The sequence below is a fragment of the Otolemur garnettii genome, unplaced genomic scaffold (genome assembly GCF_000181295.1).
Source record: "Otolemur garnettii isolate 467f Iridium unplaced genomic scaffold, OtoGar3 scaffold00032, whole genome shotgun sequence".
In the NCBI taxonomy this organism is placed as follows: domain Eukaryota; kingdom Metazoa; phylum Chordata; class Mammalia; order Primates; family Galagidae; genus Otolemur; species Otolemur garnettii.
The window spans coordinates 17,988,791-18,002,080 of NW_003852427.1; the positions used below are offsets into that span (position 1 = coordinate 17,988,791).

Sequence of the window (13,290 nt, forward strand, 5' to 3'; positions counted from 1 at the left end):
AGCACAATGTGTTAAAATGATTTTTAACAGAAGAGTTGGTGCTAAATTCTACTAAAGTGTAAAATTGACCCCATGTCACCTTTCTTTGTAACTAATTAGGCTTCCTACTCGTCCTGCCCAAAAAAGGAATGAAGGACTGAGTTACTTCAGGATAGTACTTGTCACCTCCAAACCAAATGAGCTCAGAGATTTAAGCATGCTTAACTGGGTTCCTTGACTTGATAGATTCTGCCTCAACGGTTATGATCATCTCATGGTGTCTGTCCCCAGCTGCCCAGACACTAGGTCGCTTATAGTTGCTTTGAAAATGACTGTTATCTTGCATTTCTGTCATTTGGTAGTTTAGATAACAAGTATCTCGAATAAGCTAAAAAGCAAGAGCTACAACATGTGCAAAATAAATCAGCATGCTTAAGTTTTCTTCTTAAGAGCTATTTTTACCTCATAGTACCCATGAGTATTTTTTTTAACTTAGTCATCTGTTTGTTTAGCTTTGGAACCAGCAGAGATCATGAACCCTGTGAGAAGTAGAGATGGAGAAGGGGACTGATGGGTTAATGTGAATGCAGGCCCTTATGCTAATCATTTTACTTAATTTTTCACTGTTTTCTTAACAGTCCTTCCAAGTAGGAATCCATTCATTTAACAAGTATTTATTTGAGGGCCTTCTAGCTAGCTAGTAGTGGGAATCCACCATTGTTACAGTTCAGGACAGCAGCTTGCCCACAGCCCTGAGCTGGTGGCAAAACCTGGTCTGAACCAGAGTCTTTCTTAACCCTGCAGCTGGGTTATACACATGTGAGATTTCTTTATTTTCTTTCTTTCCCAAATTATCCCATATCGCATTCTTGAGAATGCATATATCCTGAGAATGATACAGGAAAGAAGAAGATCCCTCTTACCCTGACCTTATTACAGATTAGTTACTTAAAATTTATTTCTCTGAGTAGACAGAGCCACTAGTGTATTTCTCATTTTACAGAAATGAGAGATGAGATACCGGAGGCTCACATCTCCTGTCTCTAGAGGTACTTCTCCCCGCTGATCCACAGGACCTGAAAATGCTTTGTCATTGTAAATCAACAGCATTGATACCCTGGCATTGTTTTATGAAGTCTGGAAGGTTCGTTCAGTTTTTTGGAAAGCATTTTAATTTCTAATCTGGGCAAGATGCTAAGTTTAAGGGCCAGAATTAGGCAGGTAAATAATAAAAATATTATCCCTGTCTTTGTAAAGCCTATATGCTATGAGACTTGAAAGATATTTAATGACTAATTAGTTATATAATCATGCTGATAAGTTCAGATTGCTGGAAGAGTCTAGGCCAGGAGGGACCTGCCTTAGCTTGAGAAAGTGAAATTTAAGCCAAGAATAAATGTTTTCCTCGCATTGATGTAATAGTTTAATTAATATCTTGGTTATTAAGAATATTTTTTAAAAAGAGTGAAAAACACAAGCTATTACATGAAGTTTAATTGTTCTTGACATAGACGAGTTGAGGCCAGTGAGATGCAGTGATGCTAGGACCCAAGCTCCAAGTGCCTGGATTTCCATAAGCCACCTGGGTTTAATCTGCTGATCCTCAGTAAACCTCATACAAATATCCCTAAGAGCTGGGCCATTCATAAGCTGTAATTTAGTAATCCCCGGCTCACTATAGGCAGTAACGATGACATCGGCCAAGTCAGTCTGAAAGAGTGAGACATGGATTCACTTCGGTACCTGTCTATAGCTCTATTATAATGTATAGATAGCATATTTCACTTTAAATTCTTTGCTTGGTATCTGTGTATCTGCCACCTTTTTGGATTGGAAACCATTTAAGAGCTGGGACATATCTATTCATCTTCATATTTATTATTCCTATCCCACATTTATATAATTTTAGACATTTTTAATAGAAATAATATATTTAAGAGTTGCATCTTCTGATTTAAAAAAAAAAGTGAGTCATTCTCCAAAAGACTCTAGACCAGTGCTCCTCAAATTGTACTATACAAACAAATCATCTGAGATTAACATATGGATTCTGATTCTGTAGTCCTTTGCTGGGGCCTCGCATGCGGCATTTCTGTAAAGCTCCCAGGTGATGCCTTTGCAGCTGTAACCTGGACCACAGTCTGAGGAGCATAATTCGGGGTAGGGGGAGAGGCATTCCTGTGGCTGAGATACTAGGGTTCATGTTTAAACCAGAATTGACTCGCTGGCCCACTTTCTGCAGCATACAAGCCAGCTGCCAGCAAGTACAGAATAGCACACAGACCACAGAAGCGTTGAACAAATGCACAGACTTAGAAGACAACACTCAGTTCCATTTCTGTTTTAGGAAACGAATAGGTCCAAGTTCTGATAAATGCTGTGATGTGTCTACAGTTACCAGATAGGTGACCCTGCTCCAGACACCTAGAAAATAGCAAGTACCTTGCAGTAAGGTGATCGTGTGCTAGCATTTGGGCAGCCTGGTGGAAGGCTGATACAGAATCAGATACTGGCTTTTGTTTGCAGAGCAGATGCCCTGCGCCCCTCCTTCCTTTTCCTCTCTCCCCTCTCACCTGTGTTGCCACACCCTGGCCTGCCAGATCACACTGCTGGCGATGCCTGCTAATCATGTTTGTTGGTTCTGAGACAAGTAAGATTAACAGCGTCTTAACCTGTCAGATTAAATAAAGCTGCCTCTGGAAGTCTGACTAGAAGGTACTGGACAAAAGTCGCAGAGCTTTTGTAGTGGAAATTCAGCAGTCTTGATGGCATCCCTGTGTGTTTTGTAACGTGGGCATGCTTAGATTTGCATTCTGCTTTAAATTGTGCATTCATTTAAAGATTTCTAAAGAGGATGTTGGTAACACCACACATAGATTTTTCTGATGAAGTTAAAATATTTGTCTGACCTTAAAATGTTGAACTATGCAATTGGGAAAAGGTGGTTAGAATCTCCAGGGATCCTCAAACTTTTTAAACAGGGGGCCAGTTCCCTGTCCCTCCGACCGTTGGAGGGCCGGACTGCGGGCCCTGGGACAAGTCAGCTGCTAAGCAGGACAGGCAGCGGCAGCGGCAGCAAAAACACCCGGCGGGCCGGATAAATGTCCTGGGTGGGCTGTAGTTTGAGGACGCCTGCTCTAGACTGACAAAACCTTAGCTTCTAGATAGCATTTAATTCTATTTTTAATCCTCAAATTTGGGCTAAAAATGTGAGTTTTGGCAGTCACGTGATGAGGTCAGTGGCCATGGCAGCCTGATCTGTGCTGTCCCCTCTGGAGGCTTGCAAGGTTCTCTTGCATGTTTCAGGATTTGCCAGTTCAGTGGGCACCATCGATTCACCCGTTCTTCTTTGTAGCCTTTTGTCCTTCTTGCTTGTTTCCTGTACCCCCACTGCATCTCAGCTTGCCTGTGGCCTGTGGCTGATGGGTTGATGATATTTGTAGGGTACCTGAGGGTAAGCAGAAACGGCCTTTTGTGGCCAGAGGCAGCCAGCCAGGGGCTCGGAGGGATCAGCAGCTCTGACTCCTGTTTCCCAGGCTTACGCAGTTGGGATTTGGAAGTTCTGCTTTACAGCTACTATTCAGGCCTCTGTGGAATTAGATTTCTTTACTGCATTACGTGTAGTCAGTAGTCATTTTAAGTAGAATTGCTTAAGGTAAAGAAGTCTTCTTAATAATACTCGAGTTTTAAACTTGAATAGTAGATATAGAGTTTTTATTCATATGCTTTATAACCTACATATATATTTTTCTTTTGATGGTATCATGCTTCTTAATAAAAACAATAAGTAAAAGAATCTTTAGGAAGAAAAGGTCTTAGCATAATTCTTATTCTTGCCCCCAAAAGTACTGTTAATATTTTAAAATTACTAAAATATTAGAGAGAAGTGGGAGAAAGGAACAGCTATTATACTACTCCCCTAATGTGAGGATTATTTTATTTTCTTCCAAGATTTATTAATGTTTATGTTTTTAGGGGTAATCATCATGTACGCAGCTGTATATCTTTGTGTGTTATTACATAGTGGACTGTGGGCTGTATAGGCATTACCTAGTGGTTACTATCCCAGTGTACTAACCACTCCTATATGGTAGAATATGTAAGTTGTCTAAACTTTTCTACTATAACAATATCTTCAAGGTGCTTACGTTCATTCCACCAATAACTGGCTTATGTGTAGGACATTTTGCTACCTGCTAGAATTATAATAGTAAGCAAAAAGTGTCATAATCCCTGTTCCTGTGGAATTTAGAACCTGAAGACAAACAGTTCCTGCTTGTATTTTGCATTTTAACCACATTAATCATCAAACTTAAAAAAAAATAATTTCAAGAGAATTGTGGATTCCTATGCAGTTGTAATAATACAGAGAGATCCTGTCAACTATGTTGATCTTTCAACTATTTCCCCCAGTGTTGTTACCGTACATAACTAACAACCACCTTAACCAGGCAGTTGGTATCATCACAATCATAAGCTTATTTAGATTTTACCAGTTTTGCATGTATTTGTGTGTGTGTGTGTATTTGTATGTTTTATGTAGTTTTATCACACATGTGACCACCCGTGTGACACGTGTCAAGACACAGCACAGTTCCATCCCAGAGATCCCTTATGTGCCCTTTCATGCCCCCGGCTGCCTCTGTTCTCTCGTTCCCTAACCCCTGGCAACCATAAATTTGTTTTCAGTCTGCATAATTTTATCATTTGATGGATGTGATATAAACAGAATCACAATCACATGGTATGTAACTTTGTGGACGTGGGCTAGAGTATTTCTCTGAGCATAATTATACTTTGAGATTCATCCAGGTGGTTGTGTGCATCATCAGTTTGTTCCTTTTTGTTGCTGAGTAATATTCCATTAGATGGATATACCACAGTCACAGACCTGTTGGATCTATGAGCTGTTTCTGATTTTGCCTTATTATGAATAAACCTGCTGTGAACGTTCATTCCCTCAGCCTTTATTTTGATGATCACATGTGAAAGGAAATTGGTGAGACTTCACACCTCTGTCCCCCAGCCACCAGTCTCTAGCCTCACGTTCAGGGCTTCCACAGTGAACCTCTGATGAGTGACGTGGTGTTTTGGCCTTAATATTTTGTGCCTCAGAATATACTGTGTATTACTTTGCTTACACAGCTAAATTGTCTTTTGTTTTGATATCTACTTTCTGTCTTAGTTTATTCAGGCTGCTATAACAAAATACTATAGACTGGGAGGCTTATGAACCACAGAAATTTATTTCTCACAGTTGTGCAGGCTGGAAAGTCCAAGATTAAGGTTCTCCCAGATTTGGTGTCTAGAGAGGGCCCACATCCCTGTTAGACACAGTTAACATTTTGTTATAACTTGTGGCAGGAAGGTGAGGAATCTTTCTTGGGCGTCTTTTATAAGGGCATTAATCACCTTCCAGAGGCTCCCCCCTATTATTTCCCTTGAGAGTTAGGATTTCAATGTGTATATTCTGGGAGACCTGGACATTCAGTCCTTTAAGTTTTGTATAGCAATGGAATATATCCTGTTGCTATCGCTCTGTCCTTTAGAACTGAGAAGGGTGGGTCTCTGATTTTCTGTTGAACTGTCTGTCCCTAGAGGAATGGGGGGACCTGTCAGGGCCACTGTGGAACAAAAGAGAGATAGCTTCATAGACATTCACTCAGCCTTTGATTGTTAGAGTTTATCGAAGGTATTTGGAAAGAGTGGGTGGGATACACAGAGGGGGTGGGTAAGGTACATTTGGACTTTAAACCTAAAGCCCTGATCTTACTATAGTAACTCAAAAAAAAAAAAAAAAAGCACATAGATCAGGCACTTAGCTATTTAGATTTTCATTGTTTTTCTTTTGAATGAATGGACTTGGCCCTCATTTTCCCAGGAAGACAAAGTGCCCACGGGCTGAGCAAGCACTTGCCATATAACTGTGGCTGACCTTGCCAAAGTGAGGACTGACCAGAACCTGCCAGAGATGTGCTAGCCGCAAGAGAGCACACCACAGGAGTGATGTGGCCTTTTGTCCCCTCTGTCACTGAGCCAACAATTAGGAGCCCTGGGGAACAATTCCATTATCCTACTTTGCTCTTTTCTTGCTTTTTCTGCTCTTTCCCATTGTTCTTGGGGAAAAGTTTAAAATCTTTAACTGGGGATAACGTCTGAAATCTGTTCCTGATTGCTGCCGACCTCTCTGAGGCTCACCTCGCACCGGGCAGCTGGTTCCCACCCTGCAGCCCACCTTCTAGTTTGTCTTTCCAAAGCTTCGTGTTCCTGCCACTCAGGTCTGTGTTGAGAGCTGTTTCCGTTCTGCACAGACACCATCTGTCCTTTTTCCCTCTGCCTGCATTTGTCAAGTTCTCCTGCACACCTCCAGATCCTGCTTTAAACGTGACTTCTGTGACCCATCCAATGGGACTCAGGCCACTCCCTGGTGCCCTACACATTCCTTCACTGCACTCGCCACCATCCGTGATGTCCATCAAGGCTTGATGTGCTACTATCAGTGTCTCCCCTTGCCCGCAGGGCACCTGTGAACATGGTGACTGTGTCTCTTGTGTACCATTGACTCTTCTGTGCCTGGTACAGTGTCTGGCACATAGTAGCTGCTCAATAAATATTTGTCAAATTAATTAAATCCAGGAAATGACCGCCCCCTAAAATGTCCTTAATAGATGTGACAAATTTATTACTGTAAAATTTATTAGTGCCTATTTTGAAGGTCTAGTAGTCATGTGCTCCTATAAACTTCTTGAACTGTCCTAGAGATCTGTTAACTATAATTCATAATTTTTTTTTCTTTCAGGTGGGGACCAGGGCTTACTGAACACATTTTTTAGCAGCTGGGCAACAACAGATATCAAAAAACACCTGCCATTTATTTATAACCTAAGCAGCATTTCTATATACTCCTACCTCCCAGCATTTAAAGCGTAAGTGCAAATGGTTTAACTCTTGTTGGGGACAGCAAGGGCAGGGGAGTGGGGCTTAAAATTTGGGGCTGCCTCATTGTCATTCTGAGAAAAGTAAGACAAAGTTCTAGGGCCTTTGAGGAAGTCCTTCTGTTGTGGGAAAACGGCAGTAATGGGAAGAGGCTTTGACCTTACCGATTGCTTGATTCTTAGGGTAATCGTGGGACACTTAGCTGCCTTTCAGGACAAGGTTCCCATCAGTTCCTGGAGTGCTTGGCCGGCTGGTACATCATCCATATGTCATGGGGAAGAACACAGACTGTGAGCTATGCAGACTTCCAGCTTGAAGGGATTGAGTTTGGGCACAAACTCAACTTCTGCCTGAGACTGGCTGCTGAGCTTGTTTCTCACACCTGCAAGAAGAGGGTGTTCAAATATCCCTCTTTGGTGCTTGTGGGGATTAAGCAAGGTGCAGGCAGCAGTGTTGCATTGTGGTCAAGAGCAGAGGTCTGAAGCTGGATGACCTCGGGTCACATCCGAGAGTAGCCACTTACTAGATAGTATCCTGGGGCCAGTTACACAACTCTCTGTCTCAGTGTCTTCACAAGATTATTGTGAGAATTAAGAGAGGTAATCATGAAATGTGGTTAGAAAAGGGTCTGGCCTACCCTAGTGCTCAATAAATGCTGAGTTACTTGTCATTTTTCTGTAAGAGGCAGTCTAGGGTATTCTCTGAAGCCAGAATAGCAGGTGTTATGTCCTCTCTCTGTTATGTTTCTGCTACACCTCTTGAGACAGTGCCTCAGTTCCTCCATATGTAAATAAGAAAAATGAAAAAAGTGCCTGCTTCATAGGATGATGGTGTGTTCTTTGGAGCCTCTGATTGGAGACACAGGGATTGTTGAGTGAAGTGAGTTAGTACACGTGATGCGCTCTGGGGACGTTTGTTGTTTGTTTTTGGTAACTTGCTTGTTTAGCCCAGTGCCTGGCGCAGTTCTGATACACCTTGCAACTGATACAGCCTTGTTGCAATGTTTGTCTCACTGTGAGGTCCTGGATGCTGTTCTTTAGCCTCTGACTCATTCGTGTTGCACTGAGAAGATGATTCAGATTTCTTGAACAGGGGCCTAGCTGTCAGGGTGATCCTGAGACACAGCCGTGAGCCCTGAAGCCCTCCTCTGAGTTGGGCTTTTCTCTCTGGTCCCCATCCCATCTGGGCACACCCGAGTGAGCAGAAAACAAAGGATCTTTCGTTCCTCTTTATCCAAAGCCCTCTCTGTAGTCTTGCAGCACAGTAATGAGTCTGGCCTTTTGTGGCAGAAATGTTTCCTTTTCTGTTCTATTCTGGAAAGGCTCTGTCAGTGTTCCCCAGATAAGGGTTATAAGCATCTTGTATTCTTTCCTCTCTCATTGTTCTCTTGGCAATGTCTCCAACATTTTACAGCCCTTTAATTCTCTTCCTTTCTACAGCAAGACAGGCAAACTCTTAAACATACCAACTGTGTTCTGAGTAAAGCAAACAAAACAGGATTTAATGTCAGGGGAGGAATAGGGGAAGCATTGTTTTTGCCTCTTAGTCTTTGGTCTTACAAAATGGAAATCTGCCTTCCATGGCAGTGTGATCCTGATTCGTTTAAATCCTTATTATGTCATAACTAACTGGTTTGAACAGTATTCCTGCACACCATGATAGCCTGACCCCTTAGAGCTGAATTGGCCTGTTACAGGGTAGTTGCTTATACTTAATCGACTAGATTCAGCTGAGCAAGCAGAGAGGTGAGTGGAAAGGAGAAAGCGTTTTTTAATAGCGTGACCATTCCGCTCAGTTCTGCACTGTTAGCATGTGGTTGAGTTTGACCCTTTCTGACTTCTCGCCTTATCAACACTGAGCACACATACCTTTCAGGGATAGCCTGGTTTGCACAGACACTGCTTGTGATACTTTTTACACAGAAGAACAAGAAGCAGGTGGAGAATAGTTAAGTTTGGAGGGATCAGATAGACTTATTCACTAGAACCTTTGCTTTTTCTCTCAAGAACCCAGTTATTTTTATATCTTCTAAACTAATGTCCCCCCAAAACAGTTTGAGATCTAAATTACCAAAATGGTTGGGATCATTTCTTCCTCCTGGCTCAATGAATGAGTGCTACTTTTGGAAATCTCCCTGGTTTATTGCCATAAGCACGGAGTAGGTGACACACCAGAGGCTGGGAGCTACTCCACCTCTTAGCCAGACTTCTGGCCTGTCCCTGGTGGGCGTGAGTGCTGCTTTGGTGCGGCTCACCCTTGGGGTGTCAGCCGCATATGCCTGCGGTAAGACTGCCGAAAGCCAGGCACCATCTCACCTCACTGCTGCCTATTCGGGGATGTTCAAAACAAAGAACTCATTTCTCTCGCCTCTGCCAGAAAATGTTTTCTTTTTTTTACAGAGACGCATTTCCAAGGACATTCTCCCTTATTTTTCCTTATGTTTGGGGAGGTCTGAAAAGTCACAGGTCATTACATTTCTTTTTTATTTTACATAAATGTAGAGTTGTGGTCTCTTTTTAAACTTAAGTAGCCTATCATGGGCATTCAGGCTGCCATAGCTATTCCTCAAAGAATGTGAATTCGAAGCCCCACTGTGGGGTTCAGAACAATCTTGGTGATCTCCAGGACCAACCAGCTGGCCTTGCCGAGGTCAGTCTATATGGGTGGTGATGGGCAGAATGGGATACCATGAGGTGGTTAGAGGAACTTGAGCTTCACAGAAGGAGTCTAGGAATTGTCCCACCAACTCCAAATAGCTGTGTGCTATTAGGTGAACAAGGCAGTATTTAGATCCCCCAGAATCTTAGAGTCTTGGATATCAAGAACAGAGCGGTCTTTGTTAAAGACCGCTCTTGCTTAAAATATCAGCTAAAGGATGGCCTGATATGAACCAAGCTTAAGAAGAATTTGAGCCTTTAAGCAACATATCTAACACTTTTCTCTGCATACCATTTGGGTACAACAAAACATAAAGGAAACAAACTTCATAATTTTACTACTTTAAATGACTCAAATATAATCTCTGAAAAACAAAATTAGTAAATATTTTCTCATAGTGCAAGGTCCTCTTAAACACAGCATAATTTGAAAACTAAAATGCTTGGTTTAGTGGTTTTTAAGTTGATTTACAATATTTGAATTATAAAACAAGTCACAAATGCATTTCTTAATGAAATAATATTTTTTAAAGCGCCTAGCATAATGCTCTAGACGTAACAGGCTTTTAATGGATGTCTAGTTTTTGTCCAACTAGATGGCCTGTTTCATGGTTATAGCACAGAATCTGGTTTGTGCATGGTGCTACAAAAAATCTCATTAATCTTTTTAAAATCAGTCATTTAGTTCCATTTTTGCTTTCCATTATATCCACTGATTAAAAGCTCTTGAGGTCGTATCATTCTGTATAGAACAGGCCTAAGAGCAGAGATACAGAATTCTCTGGCATTGCTTCAGACCACCACACAAATTAATTGGCCAAATTGATTGAGCAAAAAGCCTAATTTACCAAAGAATTTCCATATAAATATTTTATATTACCCCTTTACTTGAGTTTAGATATGACCTGAAAAGTGGCCTAGTGAGAATTAAAAGATTTTTTCCATTGACTTTACCCCTTTGAACTTTTCTGAGGATATTTATATCCATTTCTTAAAAATGACTCATTCACCAATGCCTTATCAAAACTATTTAAAATCAATATTTTCCCAAAAGAAATGGAACCTTTAGTGTCCTAAATTCTGATTTGATTATTTTTCCTTAATCCCTCAGAACCCCTTGCTCCACTTCTCTCCAGAACTATTATCATTGAAACCATAGCCCAGGGGTCCTCAAACTTTTTAAACGGGGGGCCGGTTCACTGTCCCTCAGACTGTTGGATGGCTGGACTATGGGCTCCGGGACTAGTCGGCGCTAAGCAGGACAGGCAGCAGTGGCAAAAACAACCGGTGGGCCGGATAAATGTCCTCTATGGGCTGCATGTGGCCTGCGGGCCGTAGTTTGAGGACGCCTGCTAGCCTTTCTATTGATTTTTTTTTTCTTTTTCAGTTTTTGGCCGGGGCTGGGTTTGAACCTGCTACCTCCAGTATGTAGGGCCAGCACCCTACTACTTTGAGCCACGGACCCTGCCCTCTTCTTTTTTTTCTGAGACAGAGTCTTACTCTATCTCAATGTCAGAGCCTCATTCAATGTCAGACCCAACCCAACCATTAGAAGCTGCTCTGACAATAGCAGAAAGGAACTGGGGTTGAGTACCATGGCACCATCATAGCTCACAGCAACCTGAAGCTCCTGGGTTCACGCGATCCTCCTGCCTCAGCCTCCCAAGTAGCTGGGACTATAGGCCCCACCACAGCACCCAGCTATTTTTTTTTATTTTTAGTTGAGATGGGGTATTACTCTTGCTCAGTCTGGTCTCGAACTCCCAAGCTTAAATGATCCACCTGCCTTGGCCTCCCAGAGTGCCACTGTGCTGGGCTCTGTTCATTTCTTTTCACTCTCCTTCATCTTCACCCTGAGGCTGCCCCCAAAGCATTTGGGTCACCCTCCCCCACCCTACCCCCAGCTACTTGTTGGCCTATTCACTGTTCTTTCAGGGGCAGACCTGGACCCACGCAGGGGGCCACAGCTGCAGGGCTCTCAGGGCCTCAGAGTGAACACGGGAGCATGTGGCCTTAACTGCTGAGGTGTGAGTTTCCCAGACGGCACAGTTCACTATGGTTTGAGTGTTGAGGGAGAATCAAGTTATGGTAGCACAGATGTCTTGTGCCTCCTTTCTGGGTGTTAAAGACGCCTGCTGGACCCCTGGAGCCCATCCTCAGCGTGGCCACCTGGCCATTCTCACCTAATCTCTAAGTGTTTTTCTCCATTAGATGACCTGACTCATCTCATTGTTGCCTATTCTGCTCTGCCTCAGTCTTCATTGCCAGGGACACAGCTTTGATATCAGATCCACCCAGTCTTTAGAGGCTGCTCTAACAATGGCAAAAAGGAACAAGGATGGAGATCTTGTAGGCAGAAGTCTGGGGGGAAACTGTCTCAGTAGGAGAGGGATCTCCTGGGAGGGGTAAGGATGGGGAGCGAGTGGAAGACAGACCTTCCCCAGAGGGCCCAACCCGGTGGGCTGCAAACTGTCGCACAGGTATGTTTTGTTTTTGCTACACAGACTTTTCTTTCTTTCTTTATTTAAATTCAGTTGTCAATGTTTGAAAATTAGGGAATTTCACATAAAAACCCAGCTTTCAACTTCTTTTGAATAAATCAGATATTTGGTAGGATACATCAGATATGACTGTTACAAGTTTATGGCCTGAGCAACTACAATGACAAGCTGCCATTTCCTGAGACAGGAAAGACTGTAGGGGAAGCAGGTTTGTGGGGCAGGGTTATTGATCAGAGATGCGCTGAATGCATTATTTGGGGGATGTATGAAGTTTAAGGTGCATGTCAACATCCTGGTAGAGAATGTGGAATAGATAAGTAGATATAAAAGTCAGGGGTTCAAGAGAGAGGTCTGAGCGAGATGGGACTGTGAGAATTGTCAGCATATATATGGTATTTATAGTCCTGAGATGATGTAACCAAGGAAGTGATTATCAATAGCCAAGAGTCCTGCAGGTTGAATTTCAAGGCAGCAAAATAAGGAATAATAGGGACAGGAGAGTGAGCGCAGCAAGTAAGAGGAAACCCAGGAGTGCGGTGTGCTGCAGAAGCAAAACCAGGAACACACTTCAGGAAGGAAGGGGCACCCCGGTGGTGTCAGATGCTGTGGTAGGTCAGACGTGAGGGCAGTGAGAACTGGCACTGCATGTGCAGCGTGCAGGTCATTGGCGACTTTGGCAAGAGGACAGCTGGTAGAGGGAAGGGAGGAAAGCCTGACGGAAATGGGTCCAAGAGAGTAGAGGGGAAGAATTGGAGGCAGCAACTGTGGACAGTTCTCCTGAGGCGTCTGCTTTGAAGGGGAGAGAGAAATGGGGCAGCAGCTGGATGGGGATGATTGTTTTATAAGGTGGAGATGTTTCAGCGTGTTTTCATATTGCTGGTGGTGATGTGGGGGTTCCAGTGGGCAACATTAACAATGCAGAAAAATGAAGGGAGATGCTGGACTGGTGTCCCTGAGTGGGGGAAAGGGGATGGGACCTAGTGTACAAGTGTGGAGAGGTTGACTTCAGATAAGAGACAGTTCATCCTTAGAAATAGGAAGGAAGGCAGAGAGCAGAGTGTGTGGACACAGATACTGGTAGGTAGGGTGTGTGTTTAGTTGAATGAGCAGTCAGCCAGTAGGAATAAGGTGACATGCTTCCTCCAGGACAGTCTCCCTCGCTGCCTGGCATTGTGAGTCTTTGCTGGACCCAGTTTGTCCAGCAAAAGAGGCCAGCC

At 43.1% G+C, this 13,290-nt stretch overlaps 1 protein-coding gene across 2 annotated transcripts in view; it reads left to right on the top strand.

Annotated features, from left to right (window-relative positions):
* Positions 1 to 13,290, top strand: part of GYG1 (glycogenin 1) — a 30,619-nt gene that overhangs the window by 7,354 nt on the left and 9,975 nt on the right. For both annotated transcript variants that reach the window (XM_012804966.2, XM_023512987.1), the window contains one exon: positions 6,779 to 6,905. In XM_012804966.2, the coding sequence (XP_012660420.1) occupies positions 6,779 to 6,905 (127 nt within the window). The remainder of the gene's footprint in view (positions 1 to 6,778; positions 6,906 to 13,290) is intronic.